The 23644-nt window shown below is 47.2% G+C and overlaps 1 protein-coding gene across 9 annotated transcripts in view; it reads left to right on the top strand.

The window, feature by feature from the left end:
* LOC140403531 (PH and SEC7 domain-containing protein 1-like) overlaps positions 1-23644 on the top strand; it is a 213322-nt gene that overhangs the window by 148599 nt on the left and 41079 nt on the right. For all 9 annotated transcript variants that reach the window (XM_072491496.1, XM_072491497.1, XM_072491498.1 and 6 more), the window contains 3 exons: positions 3134-3246; positions 8495-8553; positions 16493-16582. In XM_072491496.1, coding sequence (XP_072347597.1) covers positions 3134-3246; positions 8495-8553; positions 16493-16582 — 262 coding nt within the window. The remainder of the gene's footprint in view (positions 1-3133; positions 3247-8494; positions 8554-16492; positions 16583-23644) is intronic.

Below are 23644 nucleotides of genomic sequence, written 5' to 3'. Positions count from 1 at the left end.
GTCTGATAAGCCATGTTTAAAAAGTACATACAATGGGAGATATAGCAAGCAATCAGAAAGGCAAACAGGATGTTGGGTTTTATTGCAAGGGGAATAGGATGTCTTCTTCATAACTGTACATGGCATTGGTGGGGCCAGACCCAACATATTGTGTACCATCCTGGTCCCCTTCCTTGAGCAGGGACACACTTTGCATTTGGGGAGTTCAGGGAAGATTCACTCGGTTGATTCCTGGAATGAAGGGTTTGTCTTACGAGGTAAAGTTGAGCAGGCCGGGCCTCTGCTCATTGGAGTTCAGAAGAATGATCGTATTGGAATCTTGACAGTAGATGCTGAGAGGGTGTTTCCCTTCATGGGGCAATCTAGAACTTTGGGCACAGTTTCAAAATAAAGGGTCTCCCATTGAGGACGGAGGTGAGGAGGAATGTCTTCTTCCAGAGGATTCTGATGCCTGGAATTCTCTATCCCAGCGAGCCGCGGAGGCTGGGCCATTGAATATATTCAAGGCTGGTTAGACCAATTGTTGATTGACAAGGGTGCCGATAGTTACTGTGGGCCAGGAAGGAAAGTGGAGTTAAGGCTGCAGTAAGATTAACTCTGACCGTATTGACTGGTGGAGCAGCCCTGGGAGGCCAAATAGCCTGCTACTGGTCCTATTTTATATGACCTTTATGTTCATATACCAAATAAAATTAATTTTAACATTTACAATGTCTGAAATCAATGTTCTGTAAATTCACTTCTGCTGGTATTAGTGCAGAGCAGAATCAAGACACTGATAAAAGTTCAATTTGTGGGCAATTAGTGTAAATTCTCACATTAGCAATCCCTGCTGTTGTAAATGGCATCCCGGTGAATGTTTTTTCAGAGGCTGAATGCATCGCCCTGATTGGAACCCCAGAATTGGGGCATTGGATCGCAGAGCTGATGATGGTCCACAGCAGAGATATTCCTGCTCCTTCCTCAGATGCAGGGCCAACATACAAACCAACATGGCGAAGGCCAGATAACAAATTGCACATTACCTGTGGTGTGGTCATTGTGAGAGTCGTCAGACACAGCTATTGGCTCAGCTTGTGGAACGCTCACCTCTGCGTCAGAGCGGTGTGGGTTCAAACCCCACTCCAGTATTTGAACACACAATCTGAGCTGAGATGTCCGTGCTGTAATGAAGGAGTGCGACATAGTCAGTGGTGCTTTACACCTGTGTGAAAGGCTGCCCTTTAATTAAATGGTCTGCGGCATTGGAGACCTTTTTAAAATATTGGCTTGCTGCCCTCCTAACCCCTCGTTGCTCCCCATCTCCGATCGCATACCAATGTGTTAAGGGAACCTCCTTTAAATGTTAGCATATTCCCAGGGACCCTTGCAAATATAGATAGGTTTCTGGATACACCTCAAACTCGGATTAATTTGCGAGGATCTTTAATATCCTGGCAGCAGCTCTCTGTCCTGTAGCCTTGAGAGGGAGCAGCTAAAATGTGGGGATGCTACCACAGGCAGTTTCCTCTCCCAAGGAAACCTTAGAGATAGAATCCATGGAATCCCTACAGTGCAGAAGGAGGCCATTCAACCCATCGGGACTGCACCGACCCTCTGAAAGAGCACACTACCCAGGCCCACTCCCCTGCCCTATCCCCGCAACCCCATATCCCCACCTAACCTGCACATCTCTGGGATTATTTTGAATGATTTCCCAACCATGGCAAACAAACCAACACAATCCCCCCCTAATGTCTTTTACTTCAGCTGAAAGCAAGCTAGAAGGCAGCATTTTCCTCAGAGAGTCAACATGTAGAATGAGTCAGGATGAGAGAGAAACCGCCGAGTAATCCCTGGTAAAAGCAATTCACTGCGGCTGCTGGAATCTGAAACAAAAACAGAAAACACTGGACAATCTCAGCAGGACTGACAGCGTCTGTGGAGAGAGACGGGAGCTAACGTTTTGAGCCTGGATGACTCTTTGCCAAACCAAATCTTCCGTCAGTACAACACCGCCTTGGCCCCGTTGAATCCCGCACACCTCTTCGCCAGCTCTGCACCAATGTCTTGATATATCCGGACACTGTTCCCCTCCTATTCATAGCCTCGCTTCCCCCTGGCCCATCTCAGAATCTTCTCCTTCTCCACGAACTTGTGCAACCGCACAATCACCGCCCGCAGCGGCTACCCCGCTCTTGGCTTCTGCCTCCGAGACCTGTGGGTCCGATCCACCTCTGGGGCCTTGTCCAGCACCCTCTCCTCCACCAATCCAGCCAGCATCCCCGTTCCTTCCACACCCTCTGCCAGAGGGTGGCGCTCGTTCCTTCCACACCCTCTGGCAGACCCACAATTGGCACATTCTGGCGCCTGGACCGGTTCTCCTGCTCCTCCACCTTCGCTCGCAGTGACTTCCATAGATCTCCCAGGATCCACACCTCCGCCTCTAGGGACACGTCCGATCGCTCTGGTCGGGCACCACCTTCTCCACTTCATGCGCCTTGACGCACTTCTCCACCCTGTCCAGCGATCCTCGCAGAGGTGCTGTTGCTCCCTCAATGGCCTTTGACCAGTTGCCATGCGTCTCCTTCCTTTGCTGGTGAACTTCCTCCTTGACGAAGGCCATCAACTGCTCCATCTGGGGCTTTCGCAATACCGGCGACCCTTCCCCCTCCGCCATTCTCAAAAAATTGTTGCTGTGCCACAGGTCCCCTCCAACGCCTTAGTCAGGTCTTTAACTGTTTTTTGTCGGGTCTGGTAGCCGGTAGACATGCATGCCAATCCTGGGGAGAACCCTCTACACCTTCCGCACCACATTTCTGCCGGAACTACCCCCAAACGGATATAAAGTGCCCAAAACCAACGCCTTCGAGCCGGAGCTGCCCTATGTATGATCACTCACTCCATGGCCGCCACCGGAAGTCGCCTTGGGCACCATTTTCTGTTTTTTTTGTGTTTAATTCCTGGACTTGGAGAAGCTAGCGCGAGTGGGTGCAAAATAAAAGTCGCCTTCGTCGACTCAATTGTTGGATCTTTGCGATGCCGCCTAATGGTACATGTGCGGCACACAAACAGCTCCAGGATTGGGCCCAGGAGAAGGGATGGTACGATTTTACTATGTGATGAAGTGTTGGTTTCTATTGCCTTTTTACAGAGTTTTCCTGAAGGAGTTTGCACTAATGGGAGAGACGCAGGAGAGGGAGCGGGTGCTGATCCACTTTTCACACAGATATCACCAGTGCAACCCGGACGCCATCTCTGCGGAGGGTAAGTGCCAGACCCCCCCGTCAAAAAACAGGGTAGTCCCGAGCCGGTTAAGGGTGGCTGGCGGAACGTGGATGCAGCAGGCCCCCTGATCTGGGGTGGTGGCCGCTGAGGCGGGTGGGGGAATGAGAGGACGGAGAGAGGTAAACGGGGGGGGGGGGGGGGGGGGGTGGAATTAAAATTGGGAAGCAGGCAGGGTCCTGCGGATGGCCAGTGGGGGGCAATGTGAGCCCACATGCCCTGCTTATTGGGGGGTTGGGGCCTCTATGAAGCTGGCAGCTGTTCCAGGGGGGGAGGGCACTATGCCACCAGCAAAATGCTACTGGAGGGGTAAAACCGCCTTCAAAGATGCCTTCAATTGGTCAAGTTTGCTGCCTTCATTTGGCAGGAGGCCACCCCCCACACCCCTCCCCATAGCCCGGCAGCAGGAAAATCGCGCCCTGCCATTTTTCTCATGAACTTGGAAGATCTGCTTTTCGCAGGGTAGGATAAGAAGCTGATTTACGGCCAGCTGATTGCCCCCCCCCCCTGCAATCCAAAATAAACGAGCTGTGACGGAAAAACGGCTCAATGCTCTTTTTAATCTGCGTAAATCATGCTCCCTTCACAAAGGTTGCCGATCCTCACAGATCAACTGGGAGTTTCCAGGAATTAATGATGGACACTGCTGAGTAATCGAAGGGGGCAATTCATCGGGGTATTGGAATAAAATGTGTCTGTTTGTTAATTTTCTGTTTATTTATTAGTTAGAAATATATTGGTGTGGGGGGGAGGGGGGTCCAAAGGAAAAACTGCTGATGTGTATGTGGAGGTGGGAGACCTTGCAATCGGGCGGCAGGGTAGCACAGTGATTAGCACTGTTGCTTCATAGCGTCAAGGTCCCAGGTTCGATTCCCGGCTTGGGTCACTGTTTGTGTGGAGTCCACACGTTCTCCCCGTGTCTGCGTGGGTTTCCTCCGGGTGTTCCGGTTTCTCCCCACATGTCCCGAAAGACGTGATTGTTAGGTGAATTGGACATTCTGAATTCTCCCTCTGTGTACCCGAACAGGTGCCGGAATGTGGCGACTATGGGCGTTTCACAGTAACGTCATTACAGTGCTAATGTAAGCCTACTTGTTATTCTAAGACAATCCCTTATGCCTGCTCCAAGTGAGAACCCCACTTCAGCTGCCAGTGGATGGACAGTTTTGTACTTCATTTCAATGGCCAGGAGGGGGCACTGGAGGTCAGATTGGGGTGAAGGAAAAAAACGGCGACCGTTCCTGGTTTGTTCCATCCATTCCTGTGTCCCCCTCGGACAAACTTATTCTTTTCCTTTGTGCGATTTACCAGGATGCGTGGCCAATAAAACCCTCATCATAGGCAACAAAACAATGCTGGGATAGACACAGGATGTCCTGTAACCCACAGGGCTATGGACCAAGTGTTGGGAGATGGGATTAGTCTGTATAGGTCTTTCACAGCTGGCACTGAAATGATGGGCTGAATGGCCTTTCGTGCAGTAAATTTCCAGTTGTTCTGAAGCAACCCACTCCCACATTTGTCTTTCATTCTTACTAGCAATGACCTGAAATCCTTGATAAACGTAGCTCCTGCTTCACGTCTAAGTGTATTTTACACTTTATAAATAATCTTATTCCCTGTGTAACAGGACTGTCATTCATAGACATTTTACAGTGCAGAAGGAGGCCATTTGGCCCATTGAGTCTGCACTGGTCCCTGGAAAGAGCATCCTACTTATGCTCATGCCTCCAACCTATCCCCGTAACCCAGTAACCACACCTAACCTTTTGGGCACTGAGGGGTAATTTAGCACGGCCAATCTACCTAATCTGCACATCTTTGGACTATGGGAGGAAACTTTTTGCACAGCTTATCTGTAGGTTTTCCATTGTTTAACATTGACCAGGAACTGACCTGGACCAGCCATGTAAATACAGTTGAATGGGGCAGCACGGCGGCACAGTGGTTAGCACTGCTGTCTCCCGGCGCCGAGGTCCCAGGTTCGATCCCGGCTCTGGGTCACTGTCCGTGTGGAGTTTGCACATTCTCCCCGTGTCTGTGTGGGTTTCGCCCCCACAACCCAAAAGATGTGCTGGTTAGGTGGACTGGCCACGCTAAATTGTCCCTTAATTGTAAAAAATGAATTGGTTACACTAAATTTATTAAAATAAATATTGTTGATGCAAGAGCAGGTCAGAGGCTCGGAATCCCATGGTGAGTAACTCACCTCCTGAACCCCCAAGCCTGTCCACCATCTACAGGGCACAAGTCAGGAGTGTGATGGAATACTCTCCACTTACCTGGAAAAGTGCAGCTCCAACAACACTCAAGAAACTCAACACCATCGAGGACAAAGCAGCCCCCTTGATTGGCACCCCATCCATAAACATTCAAACCCTCCACCACCGACGCACAGTGGCAGCCGTGTGTACCATCTACAAGATACACGGCAGCAACTCACCAAGGTTCCTTCCACAGCACCTTCCAAACACGCGACCACTACCATCTAGTAGGACAAGGGAAGCAGACACCTGGGAACCCCACCACCTGGAGGTTCCCCTCCAAGTCACTCACCATCCTGACTTGGAAATATATCGCCGTTCCTTCACTGTCGCTGGATCGAAATCCTGGAACTCCCTCCCTAACAGCACTGCGGATGCACCTACGCCACAAGGACTGGAGCGGATCAAGAAGGCAGCTCACCACCACCTTCTCAAGGGCAATTAGGGATGGACAATAAATATGGGGCTCGCCAGTGATGTCCATATCCGAAGACATTCAGGGCTGATTCCTGTGTTCACCCTTCCTTGAAGCGTTCGACAGATTGTTTAACAGAATCTCAAACATTTAAACCATCTGGGCCCGGACTCAGACATGGAGGCGATTTAACTACCTCACACATTGGGAAATGAATTATGCAGCAGTTATAGCAAGAGAATAGGTTATTCTGCCCCACCAACGTGTATTGGTGCTTATGCTTCACCCAAGCAGTGGACCATTATCCGGTCACCTTGCCAAGTTCTGATATCCCTTTATCCGCCTTCTTCCCTTCAGTCATGCAGCTAACCTATTCTAAATGTTGACATGAGGGTACGGAAAGATTTTTATTAAATATAGGTTATATAACTTCATGAGTTACTGGACCCAGGCAGGCAGATGAAATGAAAATCGCTTATTGTCACAAGTAGGCTTCAAATGAAGTTACTGTGAAAAGCCCCTAGTCGCCACATTCCAGCACCTGTTCGGGGAGGCTGGTACGGGAATTGAACCCGCGCTGCTGGCCTGCCTTGGTCTGCTTTCAAAGCCAGCTCTTTAGCCCTGTGCTAAACCAGCCCCAGATCAGATGGGATATAATTGAATGTCACAAGAGGCTTGAGGGATTAACGACTCTGATATGGGGGGGATGTGGTGGGGGGGGGATATGTTTTTGACTCGGCAAAAAAGAAATCTGCCATTAAGGAGTGGAAATGGAATTCTGAATGATGAAATTGAAAATTCACTGGTTTGTAAAATAGGCGGATGATTTGCAATGACTGCTATGCTTAGGCGACATACTGACAAACTATCACCACGGTTTTCCTTCAATCACTGACTTTGCTAGTGCCGTTCAAAACTTTACCACACACTGTGAAGAATGGTTTTGATCGATCCTCCGGCTCTCTGTCCTAAATGTCTTACATTTAATGTGCTCTTCATTGCAAGCCCCACGATCGCTGTAAATGGTCTGATTCTTACTATTGTGTCCTGGCTTTTCATTGCACTAAGCACCTCAATAATATCACTCCTTGATATTTGTTTTACCGAAAACAGAACCAAAGGGAAACAGGCTGCGCAGGGAGATGGCAGAGGTGGGCAACCTTAACCTTTTTAACAGGGAGGTGGTATTGTGGAAAAAAATAAAATAAAATGAAAATTGCTTGTCACAAGTAGGCTTCAAATGAAGTAACTATGAAAAGCCCCTAGTCTCCACATTCCGCCGAATGTTCGGGGAGGTTGGTACGGGAATTGAACCGTGCTGCTGGCCTGCCTTGGTCTGCTTTCAAAGCCAGCAATTTAGCCCTGTGCTAAACCAGCCCCTATCAGCCCATTAATAACCCAGAGACCCAGGCTAATAACCTGGGGACAGGGGCTCAAATACCACCCCGGCAGCTGGTGAAATTGAAATCCAATTCAGCTCATTGAAACGTCCAACATTCAGACAAGGCTGAACAGAAGGGATGCAGCTACTTGGCGTTTCCTCTGGCTGAGGGGGGTCTGGAACAAGGGGTCACCGTCTCCGAACCGGGGGGGGGGGGCGACTTAGGACTGAGATGAGGAGACATTTTGTCACTGAGAGGGTGGTAAACCTCTGGAATTCACTACCTTGTGATGCTGTGGAGGCCAAGGCACTGACTGTATTTAAGAAAGAAAAAGATAGAATTCGAGACACTAAAGGCATCAAGAGATATGGGGAGAGATGGAGGATCAGCCATGATCACATTGAATGGGCCGAATGGACTTCGCCTATTATCTGTGGGTAATAAAATTTGCAATTGAAAGCTAGTAATGATGAAATATCATCAATCTTTGTAAAGCAAAAATCTGGTTCATTAATTCCCTTTAGGGAAGGAGATCTACAATCCTTACCTGGTCTGACTTACAGATCGGTAATTATCATAGAATCCTTACAGTGCACAAGGAGTCCATTCAGCCCATCGGGTCTACAGTGACCCTCTGAAATGGCACCCTACCTAGGCCCAATCCCCTACTCTATCCCCACCTAGGGGCAATTTAGCATATCCAATCCACTTAACCTGCCCATCTTTGGACTGTGGGAGGAAACCGGAGCACCCGGAGGAAACCCACGCAGACACGGGGAGAACGTGCAGACTCCGCACAGACAGTGACCCAGCCGGGAATCTAAACTGGATCCCTGGCGCTGGGAGGCAGCAGCGTGAACCACCGTGCCACTATGCCACCCTGATGTGGTTGACAGTTAACTGCCCTCTGAAATGCCCCAGCAAGCCACTCTGTTTAAGGGCAATTAGGGACGGGCAACAAAAGCTGACCTTGCCAGCCACGCCCACATCGCATGAAAGAATACGTTTTAAGGACTGGGAGCCGCATATCTCTCCGACATGAGAAATGATGTAGTTGCGAGAGATTGATGTCAATGTGAGTTCTCTTGAACTTTGGGATAGGCCAGATGTCTCTCTCTGATACTATACAAACCAGTCATCCTGTGTAAGACCTTTTTTCCCTCCTGCAGATGGTATACACACCCTTACTTGTGCGCTGATGCTGCTTAATACGGATCTTCATGGGCATGTAAGTGCTTTTATTTTATTTTATTTTTTAAAAATTATTTAGAGTACCCAATTCTTTATTTTTTTACTTAAGGGGCAATTTAGCGTGGCCAATCCACCTACCCTGCACATCTTTTTGGGTCGTGGGGGTGAGACCCACGCAGACACGGGGAGAATGTGAAAACTCCACACGGGCAGTGACCCAGGGCCGGGATTGTCCCTGGGACCTCGGCGCCGTGAGGCAGCAGTGCTAACCACTGCACCACCGTGCCGTCCGTGCAGGCATGTAAGCACTGACATGGAGTAATGCAACAAGGCTTGGGATGGAAGACTGACAATATAGTACCACCAATGGGGCATGAGGTTGTTGCAAACCTGCTTTTTAACAGCCGCAATATAAACAATGTACATGAGGCTATAAACATAGTGCAAATACCCCCTCCCTCCCCAACAGGTCCCACCATTAATTAACCCTTTAATCTACTCTAACCTAACCCCCCCGCCCCCTCTGCTGACGATTAATTCTCCGCGAAGAAGTCGATGAATGGTTGCCACCTCTGGGCGAACCCTAACAGTGACCCTCTCAAGGCGAACTTAATTTTCTCTAGACAAAGAAAGCTAGCCATGTCCGATAGCCAGGTCTCCGACTTCGGGGACTTTGAGTCCCTCCAAGCTAATAGTATCCGTCTCCGGGCTACCGGGGAAGCAAAGGCCCGAACGTCTGCCTTTTTCTCCTCCTGGATTCCCGGGTCTTCCGACACCCCGAAAATCCCCACCTCCGGACTCAGTGCCACCCTTGTATTTAACACCGTGGACATGATGTCCGCAAACCCCTGCCAGAATCCCCTCAGCTTTGGACATGTCCAGAACATGTGGACATGGTTCGTTGGTCCTCCCGCACATTTTGCACACCTGTCTTCCACCCCAAAGAATCTGCTCATCCGGGCCAGTGTCATGTGAGCCCGGTGAACGACCTTGAATTGAATCAGGCTGAGTCTGGCACAAGTTGCGGTCGTGTTGACTCTACTCAACGCGTCCGCCCAAAGGCCCTCCTCCATCTCTCCCCCCAGCTCCTCCTCCCACTTTCGCTTCAGCTCCTCAGTCTGCGTCTCCTGTGATCCCATGAGTTCCTTCTAAATGGTTGCAAACCTGCTATATTGGACACACCTGTACTCTGGCTCTCATTTCTTTTCCTCTTCCTGTTCTTGCTGTACCCTGAGTGAGATGTCCTGTTATTGCATCGACCTTCCCCTAGTTGCCGCTATTGAGATTTCCCATGAACTGGGCAGCTTCCTTTCTGAATGGGATTGCCAGAATATAGGTGAGAAATGTCATTATTTTTTTGAAATTCTGACTTTAACATGGGGACTGGGTTACACCTGTGCGGCAGTAATCTCTGCCGAAAGAACCTGCAGAAGCTGGAGGAGAAATGGGGTTTTTAATATGGTGATTGGTCAATCTTTGCGGGGTGGGGAGGCCTAATAGAGTTTTTAAAATAAGGAGGAGGTTTTAGTCGGCTAGAGATCGAGAAACTATTTCCACTTGTTCTTGGGAGTCTAAACCGAAAGGTCATAAATATATGGGCTGGATTCTCCATCGGCGGGAGCTCCGCCAGCAGCGCACTCACGCCCACGGATTTCGCGAAGGCGTGGGGATGCCCACAATGGGAAACCCCTTTGGCCGGCTGCCGGGACGGAGGATCCCGCTGCTGGCGGGGGCGGGCCGCACTGGAAAACGGGTCAGCAGGACAGACAATCCCGCCCATGATATTTGTTCATAAACCTGCGAGGATATTCAGGAGAAGTTTCTTTACCCGGTGAGGGGTGGGAACATGAAGTGAATAATAGAGAGGGTAACAGTGGCGGGTAATAGAGAGGGTAATAGTGGTGACTGATAGAGAGGGTAATAGTGGTGAGTAATAGAGAGGATAATAGTGGTGAGTGATAGAGAGGGTAATAGTGGTGAGTAATAGAGAGGGTAATAGTGGTGACTGATAGAGAGGGTAATAGTGGTGAGTAATAGAGAGGGTAATAGTGGTGACTGATAGAGAGGGTAATAGTGGTGAGTAATAGAGAGGGTAATAGTGGTGACTGATAGAGAGGGTAATAGTGGTGAGTAATAGAGAGGGTAATAGTGGTGAGTGATAGCGAGGGTAATAGTGGTGAGTAATAGAGAGTAATAGTGGTGAGTAATAGAGGGGGTAATAGTGGTGAGTGATAGAGAGGGTAATAGTGGTGAGTAATAGAGAGGGTAATAGTGGTGACTGATAGAGAGGGTAATAGTGGTGAGTAATAGAGAGGGTAATAGTGGTGACTGATAGAGAGGGTAATAGTGGTGAGTAATAGAGGGTAATAGTGGTGAGTGATAGTGAGGGTAATAGTGGTGAGTAATAGAGAGGGTAATAGTGGTGAGTGATAGCGAGGGTAACAGTGGTGAGTAATAGAGAGGGTAATAGTGGTGAGTGATAGAGAGGGTAATAGTGGTGAGTAATAGAGAGAGTAATAGTGGTGACTGATAGAGAGGGTAATAGTGGTGAGTAATAGAGAGGGTAATAGTGGTGAGTGATAGCGAGGGTAATAGTGGTGAGTAATAGAGAGTAATAGTGGTGAGTAATAGAGAGGGTAATAGTGGTGAGTGATAGTGAGGGTAATAGCTGTGAGTGATAAAGAGGGTAATAGTGGTGACTGATAGAGAGGGTAATAGTGGTGAGTAATAGAGAGAGTAATAGTGGTGACTGATAGAGAGGGTAATAGTGGTGAGTAATAGAGAGGGTAATAGTGGTGAGTGATAGCGAGGGTAATAGTGGTGAGTAATAGAGAGTAATAGTGGTGAGTAATAGAGAGGGTAATAGTGGTGAGTGATAGTGAGGGTAATAGTGGTGAGTAATAGAGAGGGTAATAGTGGTGAGTGATAGCGAGGGTAACAGTGGTGAGTAATAGAGAGGGTAATAGTGGTGAGTGATAGAGAGGGTAATAGTGGTGAGTGATAGAGAGGGTAATAGTGGTGAGTAATAGAGAGGGTAATAGTGGTGAGTGATAGCGAGGGTAACAGTGGTGAGTAATAGAGAGGGTAATAGTGGTGAGTAATAGAGAGGGTAATAGTGGTGAGTGATAGAGAGGGTAATAGCTGTGAGTGATAAAGAGGGTAATAGTGGTGACTGATAGAGAGGGTAATAGTGGTGAGTGATAGAGAGGGTAATAGTGGTGAGTAATAGAGAGGGTAATAGTGGTGAGTAATAGAGAGGGTAATAGTGGTGAGTAATAGAGAGGGTAATAGTGGTGAGTGATAGAGAGGGTAATAGTGGTGACTGATAGAGAGGTAATAGTGGTGAGTGATAGAGAGGGTAATAGTGGTGAGTGATAGAGAGGGTAATAGTGGTGAGTGATAGAGAGGGTAATAGTGGTGAGTAATAGAGAGGGTAATAGTGGTGAGTAATAGAGAGGGTAATAGTGGTGGGTAATAGAGAGGGTAATAGTGGTGAGTAATAGAGAGGGTAATAGTAGTGAGTAATGGAGAGGGTAATAGTGGTGAGTAATAGAGAGGGCAATAGTGGTGAGTAATAGAGAGGGCAATAGTGGTGAGTAATAGAGAGGGCAATAGTGGTGAGTAATAGAGAGGGTAATAGTGGTGAGTATTGGAGAGGGTAATAGTGGTGAGTAATAGAGAGGGCAATAGTGGCGAGTGATGGAGGGGGTAATAGTGGTGAGTAATAGGGAGGGTAATAGTGGTGAGTAATAGAGAGGGTAATAGTGGTGAGTAATAGAGAGGGTAATAGTGGTGAGTAATAGAGAGGGTAATAGTGGTGAGTAATAGGGTAATAGTGGTGAGTGATAGAGAGGGTAATAGTGGTGAGTGATAGAGAGGGTAATAGCAGTGAGTAATAGAGAGGGTAATAGTGGTGAGTAATAGGGTAATAGTGGTGCATAATGGAGAGGGTAATAGTGGTGAGTAATAGAGAGGGTAATAGTGGTGAGTAATAGAGTAATGGTGGTGAGTGATAGAGAGGGTAATAGTGGTGAGTAATAGAGAGGGTAATAGTGGTGAGTAATAGAGAGGGTAATAGTGGTGAGTAATAGGGTAATAGTGGTGAGTGATAGAGAGGATAATAGTGGTGAGTAATAGGGTAATAGTGGTGAGTGATAGAGAGGGTAATAGTGGTGAGTGATAGAGAGGGTAATAGTGGTGAGTAATAGAGAGGGTAATAGTGGTGAGTGATAGAGAGGATAATAGTGGTGAGTAATAGGGTAATAGTGGTGAGTGATAGAGAGGGTAATAGTGGTGAGTAATAGAGAGGGTAATAGTGGTGAGTAATAGAGAAGGTAATAGCGGTGAGTGATAGAGAGGGTAATAGTGGTGAGTAATAGAGAGGGTAATAGTGGTGAGTAATAGTGGTGAGTGATAGAGAGGGTAATAGTGATGAGTAATAGAGAGGGTAATAGTGGTGAGTAATAGAGAGGGTAATAATGGTGAGTAATAGGGTAATAGTGGTGAGTGATGGAGAGGGTAATAGTGGTGAGTAATAGGGTAATAGTGGTGAGTAATGGAGAGGCATTGATGTGGGGTTCCAAGTATGTGATTTACCGGTGAGAAACTCCCCAAGCTCCACATCCAACTTGTCAAGACTGTTATGAATCGAATATACTTCAATCAAATCATCCCTCACTCACCTAAACTCCAGTGGAAACAGGCCCAGTCTGTCCAACCTTTCCTCAATCCAGGTATCAATCTAGTGAACCTCCTCTGAACCGCCTCCAATGCATTTACATGCGTCCTTAAATAAGGAGACCAAAACTGCACAATGTATTTGAGATATGGTCTCACCAATGCCCTGTATAACTGAAATATAACCTTACTTTAATGTTCAATTCTTCTCGCAATAAATGATAGCATTTCATTAGCTTTCTTAATTACTCGTTGTACCTGCATTCTAACCTTTTGTAATTCATGCACGAGAACGCCTAGATCCCTCTACACTTTGGAATTCTGTGGCCATTCTCCCTTTAAGTAATACTCTGCTTTTTTTTATTCTTCCTGCCAAAGAACAAGTTCACATTTTCCCACATTAAATGTTTGTATTGTAGACTTAATAAAAGGGGATGAAGGGACATAAAGCTGATGGAGTTTGGTGATAGAAATCAGCCGCAGCTGTGACATTATGATAAATGTACAGAACTGTAAGGGTTCTGTCCAAATCAACCACTAGGAGGAGCTAGATGTAGAACTATATAAAGCACCGATGCTAAGCCTTGTGGGTGAGAGGTTGAGGAGTAAGCTAGAAGATAGACTGCAGGAAAGATAGTTTGAGCGAGCGAAGATCATAGTTTATGTAATAGTGTAGAGATTAGTGGTAGATGAGTGCAGATTGTTTGTTTATTATCAACTGTTTATTATCTAGGTCGAATCGAGTTAAGTAGTGTAAGCAAATATTTAGCCTTGTTCAATATAAAAACTATCTGTGGTCTTTGTGAACACTACGCCAACCATCCTAGGATTAGAACCACAAAGAATACCGCAATAGCCTAATTGAATGACGGACTCATTAGGCTATATGGCCTCCACTTTCAAAACGTGCCTTGATCCAAATATGGCTTAGCCTCTCGCTGCATTTCACCTGCAGACCATCTTTGGTCTTGACTCCCCATCTGCAACATCAGGGGAGCTTGGCAAGTCTATACAAAGAGTAGGGAAACAGGTCTCCCTGCCTTGTGGCACTGATTAGAGTCTGATCCAAGCTTTGAATCTTTGTTAAAGTTAGGGTAGTCAGCTTTTGGATATTAAGCACAAATTACTAAGAGGAACATCCCAAACAGTGCAGGAAATATATCTTGCAGAGTTTAATGGATGCTGGATTTGGCTTGTGACATAGTCCTACAATCACCAACCGGAATAATTTTACATTCTGCCAATCGCTTAAATAAATGTCTTGCTGGAGGCCACGGACTAAGTTTTAACAGGGATTCGGAATTCCAACGTGACCTCAACTTCCTAACTCCACACATGCAAAGTCAACGCTGTTATGGGAGTCACCACCACTAGACAGCCGAGTAATTGGGCTTCAGAATGATAACAGCTTCACAGGAGCTACGTTTGACTGAGTTCACTGGTGACTTTGCAACCAATAGCAACCAAATTCTCTCCACTTAAATTGATGGCCTCGGAACAAAGATTCATCATTTGTGAAACAAGGTGTTGATTATACTGTTCAGTCAGAATTGGCTGGGAACAGGAGGAGGCCATTCAACTCTTTGAGTATCTTCCGCCATTCAATTAAACCATGGCTGACTTCTATCTTAACTTCACGTATCCATCCTGTGTTACACAACAAAAAATGGTCAATCTCAGTTACGATATTTTCATTTGACTTCCAGCCTCAACAGCATTTTGGGGAGAGAGAATTCTAATTTTCCGCCTGAACATACAAATTAAAAGCAGGAGAATGCCACTCGGCCCCTCGAGCCTGTGTCCGCTTGCCTGGATGAGTGCAGCCCCAACAACTCTTGAGAAGCTCGACCCCATCCAGGACAAAGCACCCCATCCATCATTTTTCGTATTGCCTCCCTCCACCCTTGACACGGAGTGACAGCCGTGTGTCAAGATGCACTGCAGCAACTCACCAAGTCTCCTTTGACATTACTTTCCAAACCCATGACCTTTACCGGCTTGAAGGACAAGGCCCACAGATACATGGGAATACCACCACCTGGATGTTCCTCTCCAAGCAGCACACAATCTTGACTTGGAACCAGATCACCGTTCCTTCACTGTCGCTGAGTCAAAATTCTGGAACTCCCTCCCTAACAGCACGGTGGGTGTGCCTACACCACGTGGACTGCAGCGGTTCAAGAAGGTAGCTCTCCACCACCTATGGACACTTAAGGATGGGAATACATGCTGGCGTTGCCAGTGATGCCCAATAAATAAAAAGGTTAAGATTGAGGGCAGCATAAAGACTGGTATAGACAATTTGGACTGAATGACCTGTTTCTGGTTGGAAGCCACATAGAGCCATACAGCACAGAAACAGGCCCTTTGGCCCACCATGTCTATGCTGACCATCCAAACACCAATCTATACTAATCCCATTTACCAGCACATGGTTCATAACCTACGAAGCCTTGGTGATTTAAGTGTTCGTCCAGGTGCTTCTAAAATGTTGCGAGATTACCTGCCCCCACCTTGCTCTCGGGCAGCACGTTCCCTATTTCTACCGCCCTCTGGGTGAAAGAAATGTTTCCTCAGGTTCCCTCTGAACCACTTCTCACTGTAAACCTATGCCCTCTGATCTGATACACCTCTGCCGTGGGAAAAGGATTCTCACGATCTACCCTATCTGTGCCTCTCATAATTTTGTACACCTCTATCAGCTCCTCCCTCCGCCTCCTCTGCTCCAGAGGAAACAAACCCAGCCTTTCCAGACTCTCCTCATAGCTGAAACGTTCCAACCCAGGCAACATCCTGGTGAATCTCCTCGGCACCTCCTCCAGTGAAGTCTCGTTCTTCTGCTGGTGTGGTGACCAGAACTGCACACCATATTCCATCTGTGGCCGAACCAATGTTTCATAAAGTTGTACCAAGACCTCGCTGCTCCTATATTCTGTGACCTGGCTCTACCCCTGCTGCCATTTGCAGAGATCCATGGACTTGTACACCAAGGTCCCCTTGTTCCTCCGTACTCCCTCGGGACCTACCCTTCATTATGTATATCCTACCCTTACTCCCAAAATGCATCGCCTCAAACTTATCAGGATTAAATTCCATCTGCCCAATTTACCAGTTGATCAATATCAGTCTGTAGCTGAAGACTATCCTCCTCACTATCAACAACCCCGCCAATTTCCATGTCACCGTGTAGCTTCTGACATACCACAGACAACACCAAGGGAAATCAGAGAGTTTTCTCAAGCGCTCAGAGGCCTTTCTCTTTCGCTTTGGGTCTGAACCTCCTCTTATTCTGATCGCAGAACATTGGCAAGAGGATGTCTTCTTCCGACTTCATCGGGAACTTGGAAGGACTGAATGATGGGAAAGACTTCCCGAAGGAGCTGCTCAAGGTAAGATTGTTGAGAGAAACAATTGTATCGGCTCTGGGCCTGTCTTACTGCTGTAATTCTGGAGTTTTGTTTTCATCAAATCCTTCCGAGCCCCTTTTTCACAAAAACAATTCTAATTACTTGTCAACAGTAACAGAGTTAAGGAGCAACAGAGGTTAACAGCATTGAGCAGAGTATTACTGCTGATCTAATGTGTTTTCCTCGAGCTCTGGGAATATATTATTAGATTGTTTTTATTTAATAACTGAACTGTCTTTTCATTACGCACTGTCTGAATTAGCTTGATGCTCAAATTGACGGAGATTGATGGCATGGAAGTTGATCAAAGTTGTCAATGTTCTCACTGCTGATACACACAGTCTGGCATATCCTGCCCTTTGATATCTAATCCCGGTAGCGTCTGCTTTTGTCTCTTTTTTTCCCTGGACTTTGCCGTTGTTTATGAGGCCTAAAAGGACCAGCTCGAGATTCTGCTGATTCCGTACTGTTGTGGTGAGAGAATAAGCTAAATCCCAATTTTATTACGCTCTCAAATAGAATATTGGAGGTTAAACGGAGTTGACTGGGTAAATGTAAAGAAATGGTTTTCACTTTTATTCTTTCATGGGATGTGGGTATTGGAGGTCCAGCATTTCTTTTACCCATCCTTAATTGCCCTTGAGACGTTCATGGTGAGCTGCCTACTTGAACGACCAGTCCGGTACAACTGAGTGGTTTCTAAGACATTTCACAGGGGCAGTTGAAAGCCGATCACATTGCTGTGGGTCTGGAGTCATATGTAGGCCAGACCGGGTAAGGACAGCAGATTTCCTTCCCTAAACATAGAACATACAGTGCAGAAGGGGGCCATTCAGCCCATCGAGTCTGCATCGACCCACTTAAGCCCCCACTTCCACCTTATACCCGTAACCTAATAACCCCCCTAACCTTTTTGGTCACGAAGGGCACCTAACCTGCATGTCTTTGGACTGTGGGAGGAAACCGGAGCACCCGGAGGAAACCCACGCACACACGGTGAGAATATGCAGACTCCGCACAGACAGTGACCCAGCGGGGCATCGAACCTGGGACCCTGGCGCTGTGAAGCCACCGTGCTATCCACTTGTGCTGCCCTAAAATTATGACCCCGACGTGAAGGGACATAAGTGAACCAAATGGGTTGCTACAACAATCGATGATAGTTTCAGGTTCGCCGTTACTGAGACGTTCCAAAGCCATGGTGGCATTTGAATCTAAGACCCCAGAGCACTAGGCCGAGATTCTGGACATAGTCCAAAGCTAGGCATCGTAAATATAAGACAGTTGCTAGTAAATCCAATAAGGAATTCAGGAAAAATTCTGGGGAAAAAAATCTTTATTTTAATAGGAGTTAATGTGGAACACACTACAAACATTGAACAAAGAAATTCAGGGGGGAAAATTCTTTATTTGAATAGGTGTTAATGTGCAACACGCTACAAACATTGAACAAAGATCAAAGAAAAGTATAGCGCAGGAACAGGCCCTTCGGCCCTCCAAGCCCGTGCCGACCATGCTGCCCGTCTAAACTAAAATTTTCTACACTTCCTGGGTCCGTATCCCTCTATTCCCATCCTATTCATGTATTTGTCGAGACTCCCCTTAAACGTCACTATCGTCCCTGCTTCCACCACCTCCTCCGGCAATTCCAGTTCCTATTTGGACAAATAGCATAAGTACAATTAAGCAGTTGCTAGATAGGTACATGGGCAAGAGAGGAATTGAGCTGCATCAAAGCTAAACATGTCCAGTGTGGTGAATGTAAATGCAGTTAATTCACCAGTTATGTTCTATGTTATTAACCCTGTGGGTTTTATCTGTGGGCCATTGTATGGCTTCACCCACAGGGGGAGATGTTGGAGGATGTTGGAGCATGTACGGGCTCCGCCCCTTTGAAGGAGTATAAGAGTTGCTGGCCTGTGGGACTGTCCTCGGTATGTACCAGTCACAGGCAGGCAAAGTTGATGGTTAATTAAAACCACTGTTTTACTCCGACCCGAGTACTTGAGTGAATTGATGGTCGCATCATCCAGCAGCCATTTGAAGGGGGTGTGGGGGGAGTTATAATGTCACTAAACTGGCAATCTTGAGACCCCAGTTAATGGTCTGCTGACATGTCCCACCATGGGATTCAAGTCCCACCATGACGGCGGGTGGAATTTACATTCAAACAATTAATAAAATCTGGAATTGAAACTTTGTCCCAGTAATGGTGAGCAGGAAACTTGTTTGTATTATAAAGCTTAGGCTGCCTGTGGAAAAGCACCAGGAACAATCCAGAGCAAGAATAATTAACTGGGTGGAAAGCCAAATTCAACAGATTGAGAACAGACCTGGAAATACATTGGAGTCAAAGGTTGGGAGGAAAGGTGGTAGCTGAGTAATGGGCTGCCTATGAAGTGGAGGTATTATAGGCACAGTCAAGGTGTACCCCCTGAAAGGTAGGGTAAACAATCGAGATGGAAATTAAGGAAGGAAAAAAAACATGCTTCCGACAGATGCCCGGTACAAAATACAACTGAGAACCAGATTGATTACAGAAGGTTCAGGGGGAGGTGATGAAGCAAAGAGGGAGTATGAATGGAAACTGGCAGCCAACATAAAAGGGAATCCCAAAGTCTCCTATCGGCATATAAATAGTAAAAGGGTGGTAAAAAGGGCAGTAGGGCCAATTAAGGACTAAAAAGGGGATTTATGCACGGAGGCAGGAGCTGTTATTAAATTATTACTTTGCACCTGTCTTTACTAAGGAAGAATATGCTTCACAAGCTGTGGTGCAAGAGGAAGTAATTCAGACACTAGAAGGGTTTAATATTGGCAAGGAGGAGGTATTGGATAGGCCGTCTGTACTTAAAATTTGTTATGCACCAGGAAGAGATGCGCCCAAGGATTATGAGGGAAGTGAGAGTGGAAATTGTGGCAGCCTTGGCCATCATTTTTCAGTCTTCCTTGGAGGTCGTGGCCGAGAGCGGGAGATTTTCAAACTTTACACCCTTTTTCAGAAAAGGTGTCAAGCTAAGTCCAACATCTTCAGGGCCAGTCAGCTTCGGTGGTGGGGAAACTGGTAAAAATGATTATTTGGGACACAACTAATAGTCACATGGGCAAAGTTAATTAAAGAAAGACTTCCCAAGGGAAAATTGTGTTTAACTAACTTACTGGAGCTTTTATAAGAGCTAACAGAGAGGGCTGATGAGGGTAATGGCATTGATGTGGTGTACAAGGTTCCCAGTTGCCATCGGGAATGCCAGGCTACCACCCTTCCCAGAGCCCGACCACTTTGGGGCCTCCAATACCCTGGGAGACACCCCCCCAAGATGCTGTTTGAGTGGAGCAGTACTAAACGGCACCCGGTTGAAGGCTCGCTGGGGACGCTGTTGGTTCCCAGGCCCCGGGAGAATACCGCACAGATATATTTAAATGAGCCTATTGGCTCAGTTAAATATGCTGATCTGAATGATTCCCAGCGAGGGCGAGATCCAGATCGCGACGTCTCTTGAGGTTCGGTTGACTCTCAGAAGACGTTTCAAGCATCGCAAATCTCGCAAGAGGCCTCTCACGAGATTCAGCAGCTTCGTCACATCATCAAATCTGGCACGAGAAGTTCGGTAAATCCCTCCTAAGCTGATTCTACATTTTGATCCTCTGACCAAGATCATTTCCCACTCTTGTACAAATCTCATCCTTTATTAACAGAGCTACCCCACCTCCTTTTCCTGTCTTCCTGTCTTTCTGAACTGTCAAATACCCTTGAACACACAACAATGGTCAGTTTGCAACCTGTCTCATTTCCTACTCATTAATTTCTATTTGTGCTATCAGGTCACCCAGCTTGTTACAAAGGCTGCATGCATTGAGATAAAGGGCCTTTAGTTCAATCTTTTTACCACTTTGCCTTACGTTATTTGCTGTTGCACTCTAATATCTGTACACTCTGTCCCTTCCTGTCAAACTCTGGTTACCCATTACCCGCATCACTGCCCTCCATCATGATCTTGCCCTTACTTTTAACTTTACAAATTTGCACTCGTGAACTGTCCCCCGTCCCCACTATTCAGTTTAATGTGCTCTCTACAACCCAGTAATACAATTTGCCTATACACTGGTCTCTGCGTAGTTCCAGTTAAGGGGAGGTGGTGGCGTAGTGGTATTGTCACTGGTCTAGTAATCCAGAGACCCAGAGTAATGCTCTGGGGACCCAGGTTCGAATCCCACCACTGCAGATGGTGAAATTTGAATTCCATAAAAACCTGGAATTAAAAGTCTAATAATAACCATGAAACTACTGACAATGTCGTTAAAAACCCATCTGATTCACTAATGTCCTTTAGGGAGAGAGGAAAGCTGCCATCCTTGTCTGGCCTACACGGCAGGCCACGGTAGCACGGGGCAGCACGGTAGCCTTGTGGATAGCACAATTGCTTCACAGCTCCAGGGTCCCAGGTTCGATTCCGGCTTGGGTCACTGTCTGTGTGGAGTCTGCACGTTCTCCCCGTGTGTGCGTGGGTTTCCTCCGGGTGCTCCGGTTTCCTCCCACAGTCCAAAGATGTGCAGGTTAGGTGGATTGGCCGTGATAAATTGCCCTTAGTGTCCAAAATTGCCCTTCGTGTTGGGTGGGGTTACTGGGTTTATGGGGATAGGGTGGCGGTGTTGACCTTGGGTAGGGTGCTCTTTCCAAGAGCCGGTGCAGACTCGATGGGCCGAATGGCCTCCTTCTGCACTGTAAATTCTATGACATGTGACTCCAGACTCTTAACTGCCCCCTGAAGGGCAATTAGGGATGGGCAATAAATGCTGGACCAGCCTGCTATGTCCACGTCCCATGAGCAAATAGACCGTCTCTTTCACACGTACTGTTGCCAGTGCCAATCGAATCCCATTTGTCCCACATCATTTTTTGAGCTGTGTATTTAACCCTCTAATCTTATTTATCCTATGCCGATTTTCTTGTGGCTCATACCTTTGTTGATTTGCTTTTTAATTTAGAATCTCCTTCCTAGTCCCATCTCTGCCATTGGGCCACAACAATCGAATCCTTCCCCTCCCGTTCCCAGCTCCTCCCCTGCCTTGACTCAGGCACCAGCCAGGCAACACAAACTTCGGCAATCAGGATCCCATGAGAAAAATTGCAACGTAATGGCAACTTTAAAAAAAAAAAATCCCACCCCCTTTGAGACGAAGACCAATGACAGCATAGGGGGTTAGGCAGGAAAGCAGAGCTGAGGCCGTGATCGGATCAACCATGATCTTATCAAGTGAAGGACCAGGCTGGAAGGGCTGAATGGCCTACTCCTAATTCGTTTCTGTGTATGTCTGTACCCCATTCGCTTTCAAAATTGCTTTTTGGGCCAATCGACTCATTTGTAATTCTATAGTTTAACTGGAGAAAATCACAGGGGAAATTAAATGAAAATCGCTTATTGTCACAAGTAGGGTTCAAATGAAGTTACTGTGAAAAGCCTCTAGTCGCCACATTTCGGCGCCTGTTCGGGGAGGCTGGTACGGGAATTGAACCCGCGCTGCTGGCCTGAGATGGCTCAGTCCATCTTGTATCCTCTTTCCTCATTGACTTTTAAAAAATTAATTCATGGGATGTGGGCATCGCTGATTAGTCCCACATTCATTGCACATCCCTGGTCGCCCTTCAGAAGGTGGTGGTGAGCTGCCTTCTAGAACCGCTGCAGTGCCTGAGGGGTAGGTACACCAACAGTGCTGTTAGGGAGGGAGTTCCAGGACATTGCAACAGTGAAGGAATGCCGATATATTTCCAAGTCAGGGTGGTGAGTGACTTGGAGGGGACCCTCCAGCTGGTGGGGTTCCCAGGTATCTGCTGCTCTTGTCCTCCTAGATGGTAGTGGTTGTGGGTTTGGAAGGTGTTGTGTAAAGAATCTTGGTGAGTTACTGCAGTGCATCTTGTAGATGGTTCACACGGCTGCCACTGTTTGTTGGTGGTGGAGGGTTTGAATGTTTGTGGAAGGGGGAGCAATCAAGCGGGCTGCTTTGTCCTAGATGGTGTTGAGCTTCTTGAATGTTGTTGGAGCTGCACTCATCCAGGCAAGTGGAGAGTATTCCATCACACTCCTGGCTTGTGCCTTGTAGATGGTGGACAGGCTTTGGGGGTGTCAGGAGGTGAGTTACTCACGATAGGATTCCTAGCCTTTGACTTGCTCTGATAGCCACAGTATTAATGTGGCTAGTCCAGTTCAGTTTCTGATCAATGGTAACCCCCAGGATGTTGATTATGGGGGATTAAGCGATGGCAATGTTATTGAATGTCAAGGGCGATCGTTAGATCCTCTCTTGTAGGAGATGGTCATTGTTTGGCACTGTGTGACGCGAATGTAACTTGCCACTTGTCAGCCAAGTCTGAATTTTGTCCAGGTCTTGCTGAATTTGAACATGGACTGCTTCATTATCTGAGGGGTCGCGAGTGGTGCTGAACATTGTGCAGTCATCTGCAACATCCCCACGTCTTTTAAAAAAAAAATTTAGAGTTCCCAATTCATATTTTACAATTGAGGGGCAATTTAGCATGGCCAATCCACCTACCCTGCACATCTTTGGGTTGTGGAGGCGAAACTCACGTGGGGCAGCACGGTAGCATTGTGGATAGCACAATTGCTTCACAGCTCCAGGGTCCCAGATTCGATTCCGGCTTGGGTCATTGTCTGCACATCCTCCCCGTGTGTGCGTGGGTTTCCTCCGGGTGCTCCGGTTTCCTCCCACAGTCCAAGGATGTGCAGGTTAGGTGGATTGGCCATGATAAATTGCCCTTAGTAACCACAATTGCCCTTAATGTTGGGTGGGGTCACTGGGTTATGGGGATAGGGTGGAGGTGTTGACCTTGGGTAGGGTGCTCTTTCCAAGAGCCAGTGCAGACTCGATGGGCCGAATGGCCTCCTTCTGCACTGTAAATTCTATGATAATCAAAACTGGGAGAATGTGCAAACTCCTCACGGACAGTGACCCAGAGCCGGGATCGAACCTGGGACCTCGGCGCCGTGAGACTGCAGTGCTACCCACTGCGCCACCGTGCTGCCCTTA

Source organism: Scyliorhinus torazame, chromosome 28 (assembly GCF_047496885.1).
Source record: "Scyliorhinus torazame isolate Kashiwa2021f chromosome 28, sScyTor2.1, whole genome shotgun sequence".
Taxonomy (NCBI): Eukaryota; Metazoa; Chordata; class Chondrichthyes; order Carcharhiniformes; family Scyliorhinidae; genus Scyliorhinus; species Scyliorhinus torazame.
This window is presented reverse-complemented; position numbering and strand designations above follow the sequence as displayed.